Source organism: Oncorhynchus mykiss, chromosome 12 (genome assembly GCF_057628025.1).
Source record: "Oncorhynchus mykiss isolate SJ-2025 chromosome 12, ASM5762802v1, whole genome shotgun sequence".
Classification (NCBI taxonomy): domain Eukaryota; kingdom Metazoa; phylum Chordata; class Actinopteri; order Salmoniformes; family Salmonidae; genus Oncorhynchus; species Oncorhynchus mykiss.
In genome coordinates, this window is record NC_143033.1 from 88,372,751 (window position 1) to 88,393,922 (window position 21,172).

At 41.5% G+C, this 21,172-nt stretch overlaps 2 protein-coding genes across 27 annotated transcripts in view; one reads left to right on the plus strand and one right to left on the minus strand.

Moving 5' to 3' along the window:
* cacna1aa (calcium voltage-gated channel subunit alpha1 Aa) overlaps nucleotides 1-21,172 on the minus strand; it is a 175,654-nt gene that overhangs the window by 43,637 nt on the left and 110,845 nt on the right. For all 26 annotated transcript variants that reach the window (XM_090193918.1, XM_090193913.1, XM_090193928.1 and 23 more), the window contains 2 exons: nucleotides 11,872-11,955; nucleotides 4,199-4,315 (listed from right to left, as the gene is read on the minus strand). In XM_090193918.1, the coding sequence (XP_090050044.1) occupies nucleotides 4,199-4,315; nucleotides 11,872-11,955 (201 nt within the window). The remainder of the gene's footprint in view (nucleotides 1-4,198; nucleotides 4,316-11,871; nucleotides 11,956-21,172) is intronic.
* The window catches only part of LOC110538722 (alkB homolog 7, RNA demethylase), a 185,925-nt gene that overhangs the window by 32,126 nt on the left and 132,627 nt on the right, over nucleotides 1-21,172 (plus strand). The gene's annotated exons all lie outside the window — the stretch shown is intronic.

Below are 21,172 nucleotides of genomic sequence, written 5' to 3' on the forward strand. Positions count from 1 at the left end.
CCCACAATGACAAAACAGGCTACCTAAATATGCTTCCAAATCAGAGACAATGACTAACACCTGCCTCTGATTGAGAACCATATCAGGCCAAACACAGAAACAGACAAACTAGACATACAACATAGAATGCCCACTCAGATCACACCCTGACCAAACAAAACATAAACATACAAAGCAAACTATGGTCAGGGCGTGACAGTACCCCCCCCCCCACCAAGGTGCGGACTCTGGCCGCAAAACCTGAACCTATAGGGGAGGGTCTGGGTGGGTATCTGTCCGCGGTGGCGGCTCTGGCGCTGGACGTGGAACCCACTCCACCATTGTCTTAGTCCGCTTCTGTGGCCCCCTAGGAACGGCGACCCTCGCCGCCAACCTAGGACTGGCAACCCTACTAAAGGGCCCCACTGGACTGAGGGGCAGCTCCGGACTGAGGGGCAGCTCCGGACTGAGGGGCAGCTCCGGACTGAGGGGCAGCTCCGGACTGAAGGGTAGCTCAGGACTGGCTGACGGCTCTGGCGGTTCCTGGCTGGCTGACGGCTCTGACGGCTCCTGGCTGGCTGACGGCTCTGGCGGCTCCTGGCTGGCTGGCGGATCCTGGCTGGCTGGCGGCTCTGGCAGCTCCTGGCTGGCTGGCGGCTCTGGCAGCTCCTGGCTGACTGACGGCTCTGGCAGCTCCTGGCTGACTGACGGCTCAGGACAGACTGGCGGCGCTAGCAGCTCCAGACAGACGGGAGACTAGCAGCTCAGGACAGACGGGAGACTCTAGCAGCTCAGGACAGACGGGAGACTCTAGCAGCTCAGGACAGACGGGAGACTCTAGCAGCTCAGGACAGACGGGAGACTCTAGCAGCTCAGGACAGACGGGAGACTCTAGCAGCTCAGGACAGACGGGAGACTCTAGCAGCTCAGGACAGACGGGAGACTCTAGCAGCTCAGGACAGACGGGAGACTCTAGCAGCTCAGGACAGACGGGAGACTCTAGCAGCTCAGGACAGACGGGAGACTCTAGCAGCACTGGAGAGACGGGCGGCTCAGGCGGCGTTGGACAGACGGGAGCACCTGTAGGGAGGAGACAGAGAGACAGCCTGGTGCGTGGGGCTGCCACAGGACCCACCAGGCTGGGGAGACTTCCAGGAGGCTTGGTGTTAGGAGGAGGCACCTGAAGGACCGGGCTGTGGGGGGGCACTGGAGCTCTGGTGCGCAGCCTTGGCACCACTCCCCCAGGCTGGATAACTACTCTAGCCCGGACCCTCCAGAGTGCAGGCACAGGTTGAACCGGGCTGTGGGTAAACACTGGAGATCTAGTGCCTCCTACACGCACCTGTCCCTTAGGCTCCACTCCCACATTTGCCCTGAACGAGCGGAGCGCAGGCATAGGACGCACTGCACCCTCCCAGCGCCCCGGAGACACAGTACGCAGAGCCGGGGCAGGATACCCTGGACCGAAACGGCGTACCGGTGACCAGAAACGCTGAGCAGGCACCATACGCCCTGGCTGGATGCCCACCCTCGCATGACACTTTCAGGGGGCTGCCCTATAGCGCACCGGGCTATGGGCACGTACTGGCGACACCATGCGCTTAACCGCATAACACGGTGCCTGACCAGTAACGCGCTGCTTATAATAAGCACGAGGAGTGAGCGCAGGTCTGCTACCTGGCTTAGCCACACTCCCCGTGTGCTCCCCCTAAAACAATTTGGGGGGCTGCCTCTCGTACCTGTTGCACTGCCGTGCTGCCTCCTCATATTGCTGCCGCTCAGCTTTTGCCGTGCTGCCTCCTCATATTGCTGCCGCTCAGCTTTTGCCGTGCTGCCTCCTCATATTGCCGCCGCTCAGCTTTTGCTGCCACCAGCTCTGCTTTGGGGCGGCGATATTCCCCAGCCTCTGCCCAGGGTCCTTCTCCGTTTAAAATCTCATCCCATGTACAGGAGTCCTGAAATTTCGGCCGCTGCTGCTGCCGGTTACCACGCCACTTGGTCCTTTTGTGGTGGGTGATTCTGTCACGATCGTCGTAAGAAGCGGACCAAAGCGCAGCGTGGTGTGAATGCATAATTTTAATTGAAGACGAAAACACGAAGTAAACTGAACAAAACAATAAATGAACAACGACCGTGACGCTATATACGAAATGAATAATCGTGCTGACACAAACACTACACATAGACAATCACCCACAACCCACAATGACAAAACAGGCTACCTAAATATGGTTCCCAATCAGAGACAATGACTAACACCTGCCTCTGATTGAGAACCATATCAGGCCAAACACAGAAACAGACAAACTAGACATACAACATAGAATGCCCACTCAGATCACACCCTGACCAAACAAAACATATAAACATACAAAGCAAACTATGGTCAGGGCGTGACACCTGCTCCAAAACCGCCATAAAAAAAGCCAGACTACGGTTTGCAATTCACATGGGGACAAAGATAGTACTTTTTGGAGAAATGTCCTCTGGTCTGATGAAACAAAAATAGAACTGTTTGGACATAATGACCATTGTTATGTTTGGAGGAAAAAGGGTGAGGCTTGCAAGCTGAAGAACACAAATTGTGAGGGTGCTTTGCTACAAAAGGGACTGGTGCACTTCACAAAATAGGTGGCATCATGAGGGAGGGAAATTATGTGGATATATCGAAGCAACATCTCAAGACATCAGTCAGGAAGTTAAAGCTTGGTTGCAAATGGGTCTTCCAAATGGACAATGACCCCAAGCATATTTCCAAAGTTGTGGCAAAATGGCTCAAGGACAACAAAGTCAAGGTTTTAGAGTGGCCATCACAAACCCTGACCTCAATCCCATAGAAAATTTGTGGGCAGAACTGCAAAAGTGTGTGCGAGCAAAGAGGCCTACAAACCTGACTCAGTTACACCAGCTCTGTCAGGAGGAATGGGCCAAAATTCACCCAACTTATTGTGGGAAGCTTGTGGAAAGCTACCTGAAACGTTTGACCCAAGTTAAACTATTTAAATGCAATGTGACCAAATACTAATTGAGTGTATGTAAACCGACTGGAAATGTGATGAAAGAAATAAAAGCTGAAATAAATCATTCTCTACTATTATTCTGGCATTTCACATTCTTAAAATAAAGTGGTGATCCTAACTGACCTAAGACAGGGAATGATTACTAGGATTAAATAGGAATTGTGAAAAACTGAGTTTAAATGTAATTGGATAAGGTGTATGTAAACTTCCGACTTCAACTATATAATCCACCTAAACTTGGCCTATCTGAAATATGAAAATTATCAATGAAATGATCAGCCTATTGTTCTGGCAAAGATGAGTCTGTACCCTGATGAAGACAGCTTGTCTGTCGAAACGTTGGACATAAAAATGTTTTTGCATCTGATCTCCTAGATGTGCGTGCGGCTCTCCTTCATTTTTCAAAGATGAGCCTGTAGCAGATTGATTAATGTAAGTAGAAAAATTAAGTTATTTCTTTCTGGTCACTAATCTGGATATGTGCGCCTGCCTTTGAGCGCAATGTTGATGACTGGTCTTTGGTTAACAGTCAGGACGCTCAATTTTTGGGAACTGAAGCACAGATTACAATCATTTGGTGCAATGCCATAGGCTTAGGATAGTGACCAGTTCGAATAACCAAGGGTATGAATATAAAATACAAACGGTAGTCTGTAATTTTTCCATTTCAGTTTCACACAAAAACCTTCTCAGTGTGCTACTATAGCTCACACAACCTGTGTTGATTGACGGTTTGCTGGTACAATCAGATGGACGAGTGTGCATTTCACTAGCAAATCTTTTTTGTTGTTGTAGCAAGTGCGATACTGAATGCGTGACACAGAACAAGTGACCAAACATTACAAAACCTGGCCAGATAAGTTATCAGTCTCAAGTCTAAGTCAAATTCCAAGTCTTGAGGCTCCAAGTCGAAGTCAAGTCTCAAGTTGTTTTATTTTCTATGAAGTTGACTCTCAAGTCATCAAATCTGTGACTTAAACCTGACTCGAATTCCTGTCATGTGACTCGAGTCCACCCCTCTGGTTTTGTGTGTGTATTCTGTCATAGGTCTCCACAATGCAACTACTAGGGTCTGTGTGGGTGTATTCTCATAGGTCCCCATGAAGCTTATCTCTCTCTCTCTCTCTCTCTCTCTCTCTCTCTCTCAGTGTGTGTGTGTGTGTGTGTGTGTGTGTGTGTGTGTGTGTGTGTGGCATTACCTTGAAGGATTGAACAAAGGTCCAGAGCAGGATGCGGATGGTTTCTCCCTGCCGGAGCAGTTTGATGAGCCTGGCAGCCCTGAACAGTCTCAGGAAACTCAAGTTGATGAAGTTATTCTACAACACCCACAGTATGACCAGACACACGAGTAAGAGAGAGAGCGAGAGAGAGAGAGAGAGAGAGAGAGAGAGAGAGAAAGAGAGAGAGAGAGAAAGACATAGAGGTAGAAAGAGAGAAATGGGAGGGGTGAGGGGTAGAAAGAAGGATAGATGGAAAAAGGGGGAAGAGAGGGATGGAAAGAAAGAGGCAGAGACAAATAGAGGGAGAGAAGTGTGGAGAAAAGGAGGTACAGGGTAGAGAGGAGAAGCTTATCACTTGCCATGCAATGTTAGATAACTATTTCCTGTCTTAAAACAAACCAAACCATAAAAGCAGGGGAAAAGTTCAAAACCAAACTGAGGAAGATTCAAAACCAACAGAAAAGCAACCAAACAGAACTGGAATCAAATGCAAACCAAACCAAAAAAATGCAAGGCTTGTAACAGGCTCGGGCATATCCAAGGAGTTAGAAGAAGGGAATCGATGTAGGGGAAAGGAAAATCATATGTTTTCAAAACCTAACCATTGTCAACCAATTGGGGCAGTAAGTAGTAGCAGTAGGTACAACGTAGTAGTAGTAGTACTAGTTTGTAGTAGTAGTAGTAGTTGGTTGAAGTGGTGGTAGTAGTAGTACTAGTATTAGTAGTAGTAGTAGTAGCTTGAAGTAGTAGTAATAGTTGGTAGTACTGGTAGTAGTAGTAGTAGTTTGTAGTAATAGTAGTAGTAGTACTAGTTTGTAGTAGTAGTAGTTGGTTGTAGTGGTGGTAGTAGTAGTACTAGTATTAGTAGTAGTAGTAGCTTGAAGTAGTAGTAGTAGTTGGTAGTAGTGGTAGTAGTAGTCGAAGTAGTTTGTAGCTGGTAGTAGTGGTAGTAGTAATAGTAGTAGTTTGTAGTAGTAGTAGTAGGTCCCCACAATGCTCAGATTTAATGGCGCAGGAGGGGATGGCTCCTAATCAACTGTGCTATTTTTTTTTTCTCATTGTTTGTAACTCATTTTGTACATAATTTGTTGCTACCGTCTCTAATGACCAAAAAGAGCTTCTAGACATCAGTACAACGATTACTCACCTCGAACTGAAGAAAGATTTTTTCTGCTTTGTCAAGACAATGCCCAAATCCCCGTCATCAGTGTGAAGAAAAGACAGAGAAAAGGGGGAGGAGGGCAAGGTGCCTTGTAAGAATTTGCCGAAAAGTAGATAAACCACCGCTACCCTCCATATTATTGGTCAGCATGCAATCATTGGAAAACAAACGGGACAATCTAAGATTAAGACTATCCTACCAACGGCACATTAAAACTATAATATCTTATGTTTCACCGAGGCGTGGCTGAATGACGAAACGTATAATATAGAGCTGGATGGATTCTCCATGCATTGGCAGGACAGAGCAGCTACGTTTGGTAAGACGAGGGGCGGAGGTGTATACTTGTCAATAACTGCTGGTGCGCGATGTCTAATATTAAAGAAGTCTCAAGGTAGTGCACGCCTGAGATAGAATACCTCGTGATAAGCAGTAGACCACACTATCTACCAAGAGAGTTCTCATCTATTTTATTCGTAGCTGTCTATTTACCATCACAAACTGATGCTGGCACTAAGACCACACTCAGCGAGCTGTATAAGGCCATAAGCAAAAAAGAAAATGCTCATCCAGAAGCGGCGCTCCTAGTGGCCGGGGACTTTAAAGCAGGCAAACTTAAAACGGTTTAACCTAATTTCTACCAGCATGTTAAATGTACAACCAGAGGAAAAAAACTCTAGACCACCTTTACTCCACACACAGAGATGCATAGAAAGCTCTCCCTCGCCATCCATTTGGCAAATCTGACCATAATTCTATCCTCCTGATTCCTGCTTACAAGCAAAAACTAAAGCAGGAAGTACCAGTCACTCGCTCAATAAGGAAGTGGTCAGATGATGTGGATGATACGCTACAGGACTGTTTTACTAGCACAGACTGGAATATGTTCCGGGATTCATCCAATGGCATTGAGGAGTACACCTTAGTCTCCAGCTTCATCAATAAGTGCATCGACGACGACATCCCCACAGTGACCGTACGTACATTTCCCAATCAGAAGCCAAGGATTACAGGCAACATCCGCACTGAGCTAAAGGCTAGAGCTGCCGCTTTCAAGGAGCGGGACACTTATCCAGACGCTTATAAGAAATCCCCGCTATGCCCTCAAACGAACCATCAAACAGGCAAAGTGGAAGTACAAAATTGAATCCTACTACACCGGCTCTGATGCTCATCGGATGTGACAGGGCTTGAAAAATATTACAGACTACAAAGGGAAACCCAGCCGCAAGCTGCCCAGTTACGCGAGCCTACCAGACGAGCTAAATGCCTTTTATGCTCGCTTTGAGTTAAGCAACACTGAAGCATGACTGAGAGCACCAGATGTTCCAGACAACTGTGGGATCATACTTTCCGCAGCTGATTTGAGTAAGACCTTTAAACAGGGCAACATTCACAATTACCTCAACTAACCTGTACTCCCGCACATTGACTCGGTACCAGTACCCCCTGTATATAGCCTCTTTATTGTTATGTAATTTTCTTTACTTATTTTTATTTTTTTTACTTTAGTTTATTTAGTAAATATTTTCTTAACTCTATTTGAACAGCATTGTTGGTCAAGGGCTTGTAAGTAAGCATTTCACGGTATTCAGTGCATGTTTTTAATTTTAATTGTATTTATTTAACCTTTATTTAACTAGGCAAGTCAGTTAAGAACAAATTCTTATTTACAATGACGGCCTACCCGGGAACCGTGGGTTAACTGCAACCTTTCGGTAACTGGCCCAACACTCTAACCACTAGGCTACCTGCTGCCCCCCACATGAGGATACTTGCCGCATGTGACAAATTAAATTGGATTTGATTTGAGTAGTAGTGGTAGTAGTAGCAGTAGTATGAGTAGTAGTAGTAGTAGTAGCAGTACTAGCAGTAGTAGTAGTAGTAAATAGTAATAGTAGTAGTAATAGTAGCAGCAGTAGTAGTAGTTGGTAGTAGTAGTAGTTAGTAGTAGTAGTAGTAGTAGATAGTAGTAGTAGTAGGAGTAGTGGTAGTGGGTGCAGGGAACCGTTTTTATTGTAAATACAACCAAATGCACTGATCCTCAAGGCAAACGCACCACCGCACAATATGGAGCTAGCTAGATCACAGCAAGTTAACCACGTGTCAACGCAACGCAGCAAAGCTGACAGCTCTCCTCCACAAGGGATTGGCTCGTTTTAGTCCTGTGACACTATAAAGTCAGGTTCGATTCCATTTCAGTTCACTCAATTCAGGGGATAAAATGAGACAACATTTAATTAATAAAATTGAAAATTGTCCACGGTTGCTTTAAGAAGACTCCTGAATTTCAAGTCCCCTCCTGAAATAACAGTATTTACATGGAATTGAAGCCAACCTTTTTTTGCGTCACAGTCAGAGAAAGGGAAGGGGGAATGGGGTTCTGAGTTGAAGGACAAATTGCAAATATATTGATGATATTTTGAAATATAATTGTTACAAAGTTCTAATGTTGATTTAATAGTGATAGCATTACTATAACTCCATATTCATAGGGCAAATCATACGACTTCGTCTTGCTCAAATTATTACACACTTAATGGTGAAAGCATTTGTAAAAACCACTACAGAAATAAAACTGTACTTGATCACTGTAAACTATGTGTGTGATGCTCACTGTCCTATTTGATTACTGTAAACTATGTGTGTGATGCTCACTGTCCTATTTGATTACTGTAAACTATGTGTGTGATGCTCACTGTCCTATTTGATTACTGTAAACTATGTTAGTGATGCTCACTGTCCTATGATGTGCATGGTCCTTCAACCCTCTACCAAGGGAAGGGTTCTGGGTTAGAGAGGGCTTGGCAGTAGGCACATTCAGCTCCCATCAAGAGCATGTTCACTATGGCATTGCAACACAAGCCTATGTGCATGTATTTATTAGGCTATGTACTGTTGTGTGTGTGTCTATGTGTGTGTAGGTCAGTGTCCATGTATGTCTGGGTGTGTTTAACTTATGTGTCTATGAGTAGTATAGGTGTGTGCCATCCCTGCCAGAGACATGCAGTGGGGCAGCATGCACCGTAGCCCGGTCCACCATGGGTGAAGCTTTAGACCCAGTCACTCTGTGCACTCCTGTCACACCTTACTCCCCTGGCTCTCACAGACACTAGCGTGTGTGTGTGTGTGTGTGTGTGTGTGTGTGTGTGTGTGTGTGTGTGTGTGTGTGTGTGTGTGTGTGTGTGTGTGTGTGTGTGTGTGTGTGTGTGTGTGTGTGTGTGTGTGATTGCTTTTAAGGAATGTAAGCAGTGGTGCATGTCTAGTGATTGTGAGAGTATTGTCCAGGCTGTGTCCTAATGGGCTTGACCAGCTTCCGTTCCTTTCCTACATTACCACAGATCTGATAGAATACTTTTACAACACATTTGTTCTTCCTTCCCTCCTTGAAATAATCACTGATTGAACATGATCAGATTAGCGAGAGCAGGAGTTCCACCACATAGCTACATAAAGGTAACTGCCAAAATAGAGGAAACACCAACGTAAAGCGTTGTAGTGGGGTGTTGGGCCACCACGAGCTGACAGAACAGCTTCAATGTGCCTTGGCATAGATTCTACAAGTTTCTGGAACTCTATTGGAGGGATGCAATGCCATTCTTCCATGAGAAAATTCCTTTACTCCTGTCTCAGGCGTCGCTCCATTTTCATGCTAAACAAACCATTAAGTGACCACTCGTGCCCTGTGGATGGGGGTATTGTCATCCTGGAAGAGGTCACTCCCATCAAGACAGAAAGGTTGAAGGGGATCATTCAGAAAGGCTGTGTATTTATTGCCGTTTACCTTGCCCTCTAAAGGGATGAGTGGACCATGCCAGGAAAAGGCACCCCACACCATAACAGAGCTGCCAGAAGCCTCATTTACTCAAGTGTTTCCTTTATTTTGGATCAGATCAGTCAGATCAGAGCTGTGATCACTTCAAGGAAGGGAGGAAGGAAGGATGCATTTGAACAGTATTAAATCAGAACCTGAAGGGTATTAGGACAATGACTACTAGCCAATTCCAAATGGACCTGAAGCCCCTCTAGGTCTATCACGTGTAGATCTGAAAGCATTGGATTGGTATCAGTAATTTGACAACGAACCCATCCAGATAGGCTAGGTGGAATATTAGCTAAATCCTATCTGATCCTTTTAGATCTATACAAGGGGTAGTCCATTTGGGATTGGTCGAATGTCTCTGTCCGGTGACTGGGAGCAGGAGGTCAGTCGAGTCATCTTGTCAAACCTGGGTCAGAGATCAAAGGCCAGGGGTCACTGCCAGGGTGAGGAGTCGAGCAACATGCATCACCACAGCCACACCAGGAAATGGATGCAGTAATTAAAGTATCTCCAAAAAAGTACAAACCATCTACATGTGGATGTTGCAGATGACATGGTTTATAGCGGCATTTTTGGAGGTTGATTTAACAAAGAGTGCGATTGGCCAGGCCAGGTTTCATGGATGGACACATAGTGCATTTTGATTGGATGAATTCGTCAGAAGGGAGAGGGACGAAGTAGTTGCCATTAAGTAGCGTAGAGTTAAAGAAAGCATGTAAAAAAAGATAAAACAGGAAATGAATTGTCATTATGTACACTCATTATTACTGAGTTCAGTTCAGTCATAACACTGCCTCCATACATACAACAATTCAGTCATAACACTGCCTCCATACATACAACAGTTCAGTCATAACACTGCCTCCATACATACAACAGTTCAGTCATAACATTGCCTCCATACATTCAACAGTTCAGTCATAACACTGCCTCTATACATACAACAGTTCAGTCATAACACTGCCTCCATACATACAACAGTTCAGTCATTACACTGCCTCCATACATTCAACAGCAGGGATATCAACGACTAGGAAACAGATGAAGTTCAAAAAATATATTATGAGATTACTCCTAACATGAGATTACTCCTAACATGAGATTACTTTTAACATCCAAGCTAACAAGCTTCCATTGGACTGCGAGGAAAATTAACATGATTGTCAAGTCGTGTTTGAATCAGCGCAATGGCAGCTAAAGCTTTAATTTGAGCTGACCCAAATTAAAGGCTGCTTTGATGGACTACCACTGGACTGATCCAAGAACAGGGCTTGCTTTTTCATGTTCAAAGGTCCCTCTTGATCAAATGGTGTCTCGGACTGGTCTGAGGTCAGTTTAGAGAAGAGGAACCAATTCCACCTGATTCTTCTGCCATTAACATCAACTGCCAGTAACACCTGGTAGGGTGGTTTATGGAGCATAGTTGGGGACAGGAGTATTTCCTCACCATAAGAACTGACACGAAAAACGAGGGTCTAGTTCAAGTCATGTAGTCAGGAAAACCTCTTGCCACTACTAAGATATTATGTAATCATAATATACATGATATAACATTATGTCAAAATACTATACCCATTGAAATAAAATCTTATTTAATGTCTATGATTATGCCTGTGGTCACCAACCTTTGTCATGCAGAGCTACATGATGTTCAAGCTTTTGTTCCAGCCCAGCAGTAACACACCTGATTCAACCAATCAACCAATCAATGTCCCGATGAGGAGTTAAAGGTTTAATCAGATCTGTTGGTGCTGGGCTGGTTATAAAACATATAGCTCTCCAGGACCTGGGTTGATAGAGTTGAGGTGTTTTTACTGGAAACAAAGGTATAGCTGTCAGGACTGTCTCAGAGACACACAACATTCAAAAACAACATTCATATTTCATAATATGGTTTATAAAGGCATTACAACACATAAACACTCTCATGCATGCACGCACGAACACGCGCACACACCACATTACCTGCCTGAATAACTAGTGTGTCTACCTCATTGGCTATCATTTTTCACTATCCAACTGGTTGCTAAGTGGATGCCTGGCTAGAGGAACAGTCCGATTGGCCAGATTGTTTTGAGGATGGTTATTTGATTGGCTGTCAGGTTGCCTAGCAGATCAGTAGAGTAGTCTGTGTGTGTACGTGCATGTGTGAGTGTGTGTGTGTGCGTGTGCGTGTGCGTGTGCGTGTGTGTGTGTGTGAGTGTTAGTCTCCTGAGTATTGTCAGTGGTGGCTGGGCTACCATGATCCAGGTCTCTGTGCTCTGCTCTCCACCAACTGGGACAATTATGTAAGGCTTTCAAAATATGCTCATGCTTCACTGAGCAATGTAAGATCCTGTACACTACAGTCTCTGCCTTTCTCTCTGCTTCTCTATGTGCCCCTGCTCTCTTTCTATCTGCCCCCCCCCTCTCTCTCTCTCTCTACCTGTCTCACTCTCACTACCTCTCTTTCTCTCTCTCTGCCTGTCTCACTCTCTCTACCTCTCTCTTCCCCTTACTCTCTCTCTCACACTCTCTCTCCCCCTTACTCTCTCTCTCTCTGCCTCTCTCTCTCTAACTACCTCTCTCTCTCTCTCTCTACCTCTCTCTCTCTCCCACTCATACCACTGAACTTGCTGACACACCATTTCCCTTTCCCACTGTTAATTCCCCTGCCTCCTCACTTACCCCGAGCTCAGTCACTAAAATATCTGTAATGCTGCCCAGGACTGTCACACAGTCAAAAATGTTCCAGGCATCTTTGAAGTAATTCTGTGGGCAGAAGAGAAAGAGGGAGGGGGAAGGGAGGGAAACAAAGAAAGAGTAGGAAGAAAGGAAAGAGATTGAGGAGAGAAAGGATAAAAAAGTTGAGTCGGTGTCAGACGGCAACAGGCCATAGATTAGACGAGATAAAATGAACGTCAGTTATGCCATATTGAAGTCATTCCAGCAACATATATGACTAGAGTCTGATAGAAAGAGAGTTAGTTGGTTGGATTGTTGGTTGGTTGGTTGGTTGGTTGGCTGGCTGGTTGGCTGGTTGGTTGGCTGGTTGGTTGGCTGGTTGGTTGGCTGGTTGGCTGGTTGGTTGGTTGGTTGGTTGAAAAAGAGAAGGGATCACAGGATTGTGGTACGTACTGTATTGTGACTGCTGCTGCAGTATAAGCCCTTTGTTGGGTGCCATGCATAAGCCTGCAGCCAAACTGTGCATTAGGACAGAACTAATTAAAACACCATACTCTCTGTGCATTAGGACAGAACTAATTAAAACACCATATTCTCTGTGCATTAGGACAGAACATACTCTCTGTGCATTAGGACATAACTAATTAAAACACCATACTCTCTGTGCATTAGGACAGAACTAAATAAAACACCATACTCTCTGTGCATTAGGACAGAACTAATTAAAACACCATACTCTCTGTGCATTAGGACAGAACATACTCTCTGTGCATTAGGACAGAACTAATTAAAACACCATACTCTCTGTGCATTAGGACAGAACTAATTAAAACATCATACTCTCTGTGCATTAGGACATAACTAATTATGACACCATACTCTCTGTGCATAAGGACATAACTAATTAAAACACCATACTCTCTGTGCATTAGGACAGAACTAATTAAAACACCATACACTCTGTGCATTAGGACAGAACTAAATAAAACACCATATTCTCTATGCATTAGGACAGAACTAATTAAAACACCATACTCTCTGTGCATTAGGACAGAACTAATTAAAACGCCATACTCTATGTGCATTATGACAAAACTAATTAAAACACCATACTCTCTGTGCATTAGGACAGAACTAATTAAAACACCATACTCTCTGTGCATTAGGACAGAACATACTCTCTGTGCATTAGGACAGAACTATTTAAAACACCATACTCTCTGTGCATTAGGACAGAACATACTCTCTGTGCATTAGGACAGAACTAAATAAAACACCATATTCTCTGTGCATTAGGAAATAACTAAATAAAACACCATACTCTCTGTGCATTAGGACAGAACTAATTAAAACACCATACTCTCTGTGCATTAGGACAGAACTAAATAAAACACCATGTTCTCTGTGCATTAGGACAGAACATACTCGCTGTGCATTAGGACAGAACCACATAAAACACCATACTCTCTATGCATTAGGACAGAACTAATTAAAACACCATATTCTCTGTGCATTAGGACAGAACATACTCTCTGTGCATTAGGACAGAACTATTTAAAACACCATACTCTCTGTGCATTAGGACAGAACTATTTAAAACACCATACTCTCTGTGCATTAGGACAGAACTATTTAAAACACCATACTCTCTGTGCATTAGGACATAACTAATTAAAACGCCATACTCTCTGTGCATTAGGACAGAACATACTCTCTGTGCATTAGGACAGAACATACTCTCTGTGCATTAGGACAGAACTAATTAAAACATCATACTCTCTGTGTATTAGGACAGAACCACATAAAACACCATACTCTCTGTGCATTAGGACAGAACTAAATAAAACACCATACTCTCTGTGCATTAGGACAGAACTAAATAAAACACCATATTCTCTGTGCATTAGGAAATAACTAAATAAAACACCATATTCTCTATGCATTAGGACAGAACTAATTAAAACACCATACTCTCTGTGCATTAGGACAGAACATACTCTCTGTGCATTAGGACAGAACTAATTAAAACGCCATACACTATGTGCATTAGGACAGAACTAATTAAAACACCATACTCTCTGTGCATTAGGACAGAACTAATTAAAACGCCATACTCTATGTGCATTAGGACAGAACTAATTAAAACACCATACTATCTGTGCATTAGGACAGAACATACTCTCTGTGCATTAGGACAGAACTAATTAAAACGCCATACTCTATTTGCATTAGGACAGAACTAATTAAAACACCATACTCTCTGTGCATTAGGACAGAACCACATAAAACACCATACTCTCTATGCATTAGGACAGAACTAAATAAAACACCATATTCTCTGTGCATTAGGACAGAACCACATAAATCACCATACTCTCTATGCATTAGGACAGAACTAAATAAAACACCATACTCTCTGTGCATTAGGACAGAACTAATTAAAACACCATACTATCTGTGCATTAGGACAGAACATACTCTCTGTGCATTAGGACAGAACCACATAAAACACCATACTCTCTATGCATTAGGACAGAACTAAATAAAACACCATACTCTCTGTGCATTAGGACAGAACTAAATAAAACACCATATTCTCTATGCATTAGGACAGAACATACTCTCTGTGCATTAGGACAGAACATACTCTCTGTGCATTAGGACAGAACTAATTAAAACGCCATACTCTATGTGCATTAGGACAGAACTAATTAAAACACCATACTCTATGTGCATTAGGACAGAACATACTCTCTGTGCATTAGGACAGAACCACATAAAACACCATACTCTCTATGCATTAGGACAGAACTAAATAAAACACCATACTCTCTGTGCATTAGGACAGAACTAAATAAAACACCATACTCTCTGTGCATTAGGACAGAACATACTCTCTGTGCATTAGGAAATAACTAAATAAAACACCATACTCTCTGTGCATTAGGACAGAACTAAATAAAACCCCATACTCTCTGTGCATTAGGACAGAACTAAATAAAACACCATACTCTCTGTGCATTAGGACAGAACATACTCTCTGTGCATTAGGACAGAAACACATAAAACACCATACTCTCTATGCATTAGGACAGAACTAAATAAAACATCATACTCTCTGTGCATTAGGACAGAACATACTCTCTGTGCAATTGGACAGAACTAAATAAAACATCATACTCTCTGTGCATTAGGACAGAACTAAATAAAACACCATACTCTCTGTGCATTAGAACAGAACATACTCTCTGTGCATTAGGACAGAACCACATAAAACACCATACTCTCTATGCATTAGGACAGAACTAAATAAAACACCATATTCTCTGTGCATTAGGACAGAACTAATTAAAACACCATACTCTCTGTGCATTAGGACAGAACATACTCTCTGTGCATTAGGACAGAACTAAATAAAACACCATACTCTCTGTGCATTAGGACAGAACCACATAAAACACCATACTCTCTATGCATTAGGACAGAACTAAATAAAACACCATACTCTCTGTGCATTAGGAAATAACTAAATAAAACACCATATTCTCTGTGCATTAGGACAGAACTAATTAAAACACCATATTCTCTATGCATTAGGACAGAACTAATTAAAACACCATACTCTCTGTGCATTAGGACATAACTAAATAAAACACCATATTCTCTATGCATTAGGACAGAACCACATAAAACACCATACTCTCTGTGCATTAGGACAGAACCACATAAAACACCATACTCTCTGTGCATTAGGACAGAACTAAATAAAACACCATACTCTCTGTGCATTAGGACAGAACATACTCTCTGTGCATTAGGACAGAACTAAATAAAACACCATATTCTCTATGCATTAGGACAGAACTAATTAAAACACCATATTCTCTGTGCATTAGGACAGAACCACATAAATCACCATACTCTCTATGCATTAGGACAGAACTAAATAAAACACCATACTCTCTGTGCATTAGGACAGAACTAATTAAAACACCATACTATCTGTGCATTGGGACAGAACATACTCTCTGTGCATTAGGACAGAACTAATTAAAACGCCATACTCTATGTGCATTAGGACAGAACTAATTAAAACACCATACTCTCTGTGCATTAGGACAGAACATACTCTCTGTGCATTAGGACAGAACCACATAAAACACCATACTCTCTATGCATTAGGACAGAACTAAATAAAACACCATACTCTCTGTGCATTAGGACAGAACTAAATAAAACACCATATTCTCTATGCATTAGGACAGAACATACTCTCTGTGCATTAGGACAGAACATACTCTCTGTGCATTAGGACAGAACTAATTAAAACGCCATACTCTATGTGCATTAGGACAGAACTAATTAAAACACCATACTCTATGTGCATTAGGACAGAACATACTCTCTGTGCATTAGGACAGAACCACATAAAACACCATACTCTCTATGCATTAGGACAGAACTAAATAAAACACCATACTCTCTGTGCATTAGGACAGAACTAAATAAAACACCATACTCTCTGTGCATTAGGACAGAACATACTCTCTGTGCATTAGGAAATAACTAAATAAAACACCATACTCTCTGTGCATTAGGACAGAACTAAATAAAACCCCATACTCTCTGTGCATTAGGACAGAACTAAATAAAACACCATACTCTCTGTGCATTAGGACAGAACATACTCTCTGTGCATTAGGTCAGAAACACATAAAACACCATACTCTCTATGCATTAGGACAGAACTAAATAAAACATCATACTCTCTGTGCATTAGGACAGAACATACTCTCTGTGCATTAGGACAGAACTAAATAAAACATCATACTCTCTGTGCATTAGGACAGAACTAAATAAAACACCATACTCTCTGTGCATTAGAACAGAACATACTCTCTGTGCATTAGGACAGAACCACATAAAACACCATACTCTCTATGCATTAGGACAGAACTAAATAAAACACCATATTCTCTGTGCATTAGGACAGAACTAATTAAAACACCATACTATCTGTGCATTGGGACAGAACATACTCTCTGTGCATTAGGACAGAACATACTCTCTGTGCATTAGGACAGAACTAAATAAAACACCATATTCTCTATGCATTAGGACAGAACTAATTAAAACACCATATTCTCTGTGCATTAGGACAGAACCACATAAATCACCATACTCTCTATGCATTAGGACAGAACTAAATAAAACACCATACTCTCTGTGCATTAGGACAGAACTAATTAAAACACCATACTATCTGTGCATTGGGACAGAACATACTCTCTGTGCATTAGGACAGAACTAATTAAAACGCCATACTCTATGTGCATTAGGACAGAACTAATTAAAACACCATACTCTCTGTGCATTAGGACAGAACATACTCTCTGTGCATTAGGACAGAACCACATAAAACACCATACTCTCTATGCATTAGGACAGAACTAAATAAAACACCATACTCTCTGTGCATTAGGACAGAACTAAATAAAACACCATATTCTCTATGCATTAGGACAGAACATACTCTCTGTGCATTAGGACAGAACATACTCTCTGTGCATTAGGACAGAACTAATTAAAACGCCATACTCTATGTGCATTAGGACAGAACTAATTAAAACACCATACTCTATGTGCATTAGGACAGAACATACTCTCTGTGCATTAGGACAGAACCACATAAAACACCATACTCTCTATGCATTAGGACAGAACTAAATAAAACACCATACTCTCTGTGCATTAGGACAGAACTAAATAAAACACCATACTCTCTGTGCATTAGGACAGAACATACTCTCTGTGCATTAGGAAATAACTAAATAAAACACCATACTCTCTGTGCATTAGGACAGAACTAAATAAAACCCCATACTCTCTGTGCATTAGGACAGAACTAAATAAAACACCATACTCTCTGTGCATTAGGACAGAACATACTCTCTGTGCATTAGGACAGAAACACATAAAACACCATACTCTCTATGCATTAGGACAGAACTAAATAAAACATCATACTCTCTGTGCATTAGGACAGAACATACTCTCTGTGCATTAGGACAGAACTAAATAAAACATCATACTCTCTGTGCATTAGGACAGAACTAAATAAAACACCATACTCTCTGTGCATTAGGACAGAACTAAATAAAACCCCATACTCTCTGTGCATTAGGACAGAACTAAATAAAACACCATACTCTCTGTGCATTAGGACAGAACATACTCTCTGTGCATTAGGTCAGAAACACATAAAACACCATACTCTCTATGCATTAGGACAGAACTAAATAAAACATCATACTCTCTGTGCATTAGGACAGAACATACTCTCTGTGCATTAGGACAGAACTAAATAAAACATCATACTCTCTGTGCATTAGGACAGAACTAAATAAAACACCATACTCTCTGTGCATTAGAACAGAACATACTCTCTGTGCATTAGGACAGAACCACATAAAACACCATACTCTCTATGCATTAGGACAGAACTAAATAAAACACCATATTCTCTGTGCATTAGGACAGAACTAATTAAAACACCATACTCTCTGTGCATTAGGACAGAACATACTCTCTGTGCATTAGGACAGAACTAAATAAAACACCATACTCTCTGTGCATTAGGACAGAACCACATAAAACACCATACTCTCTATGCATTAGGACAGAACTAAATAAAACACCATACTCTCTGTGCATTAGGAAATAACTAAATAAAACACCATATTCTCTGTGCATTAGGACAGAACTAATTAAAACACCATATTCTCTATGCATTAGGACAGAACTAATTAAAACACAATACTCTCTGTGCATTAGGACATAACTAAATAAAACACCATATTCTCTATGCATTAGGACAGAACCACATAAAACACCATACTCTCTGTGCATTAGGACAGAACCACATAAAACACCATACTCTCTGTGCATTAGGACAGAACTAAATAAAACACCATACTCTCTGTGCATTAGGACAGAACATACTCTCTGTGCATTAGGACAGAACTAAATAAAACACCATATTCTCTATGCATTAGGACAGAACTAATTAAAACACCATATTCTCTGTGCATTAGGACAGAACTAAATAAAACACCATATTCTCTGTGCATTAGGACAGAACTAAATAAAACACCATACTCTCTGTGCATTAGGACATAACTAATTAAAACACCATACTCTCTATGCATTAGGACAGAACTAAATAAAACACCATACTCTCTGTGCATTAGGACAGAACCACATAAAACACCATACTCTCTATGCATTAGGACAGAACTAATTAAAACACCATACTCTCTGTGCATTAGGACAGAACATACTCTCTGTGCATTAGGACAGAACTATTTAAAACTCCATACTCTCTGTGCATTAGGACATAAATAATTAAAACACCATACTCTCTGTGCATTAGGACAGAACAAATTAAAACACCATACTCTGTGCATTAGGACAGAACTAATTAAAACACCATACTCTCTGTGCATTAGGACAGAACTAAATAAAACACCATATTCTCTGTGCATTAGGACAGAACTAAATAAAACACCATATTTTCTGTGCATTAGGACAGAACTAATTAAAACACCATACTCTCTGTGCATTAGGACAGAACTAATTAAAACATCATACTCTCTGTGCATTAGGACATAACTAAATAAAACATCATATTCTCTATGCATTAGGACAGAACTAATTAAAACACCATACTCTCTGTGCATTAGGACAGAACTAAATAAAACACCATATTCTCTGTGCATTAGGACAGAACTAATTAAAACACCATACTCTCTGTGCATTAGGACAGAACTAAATAAAACACCATATTCTCTGTGCATTAGGACAGAACTAATTAAAACACCATACTCTCTGTGCATTAGGACAGAACTAAATAAAACATCATATTCTCTGTGCATTAGGACAGAACTAATTAAAACACCATATTCTCTATGCATTAGGAAATAACTAAATAAAACACCATATTCTCTGTGCATTAGGAAATAACTAATTAAAACACCATACTCTCTGTGCATTAGGACAGAACATACTCTCTGTGCATTAGGACAGAACTATTTAAAACACCATACTCTCTGTGCATTAGGACATACATAATTAAAATACCATACTCTCTGTGCATTAGGACAGAACAAATTAAAACACCATACTATGTGCATTAGGACAGAACTAATTAAAACACCATACTCTCTGTGCATTAGGACAGAACTAAATAAAACACCATATTCTCTGTGCATTAGGACAGAACTAAATAAAACACCATATTCTCTGTGCATTAGGACAGAACTAATTAAAACACCATACTCTCTGTGCATTAGGACAGAACTAATTAAAACATCATACTCTCTGTGCATTAGGACAGAACTAATTAAAACACCATACTCTCTGTGCATTAGGACAGAACATACTCTCTGTGCATTAGGACAGAACTAAATAAAACACCATATTCTCTGTGCATTAGGAAATAACTAAATAAAACACCATATTCTCTATGCATTAGGACAGAACTAATTAAAACACCATACTCTCTGTGAATTAGGACAGAACTAATTAAAACACCATACTCTCTGTGCATTAGGACAGAACATACTCTCTGTGCATTAGGACAGAACTATTTAAAACACCATACTCTCTGTGCATTAGGACATAAATAATTAAAACACCATACTCTCTGTGCATTAGGACAGAACAAATTAAAACACCATACTCTGTGCATTAGGACAGAACTAATTAAAACACCATACTCTCTGTGCATTAGGACAGAACTAAATAAAACACCATACTCTCTGTGCATTAGGACAGAACATACTCTCTGTGCATTAGGACATAACTAAATAAAACACCATACTCTCTGTGCATTAGGACAGAACTAATTAAAACACCATACTCTCTGTGCATTAGGACAGAACCACATAAAACACCATACTCTCTGTGCATTAGGACAGAACTAATTAAAACACCATACTCTCTGTGCATTAGGACAGAACATACTCTCTGTGCATTAGGACAGAACCACATAAAACACCATACTCTCTATGCATTAGGACAGAACTAAATAAAACACCATACTCTCTGTGCATTAGGACAGAACTAAATAAAACACCATATTCTCTATGCATTAGGACAGAACATACTCTCTGTGCATTAGGACAGAACATACTCTCTGTGCATTAGGACAGAACTAATTAAAACGCCATACTCTATGTGCATTAGGACAGAACTAATTAAAACACCATACTCTATGTGCATTAGGACAGAACATACTCTCTGT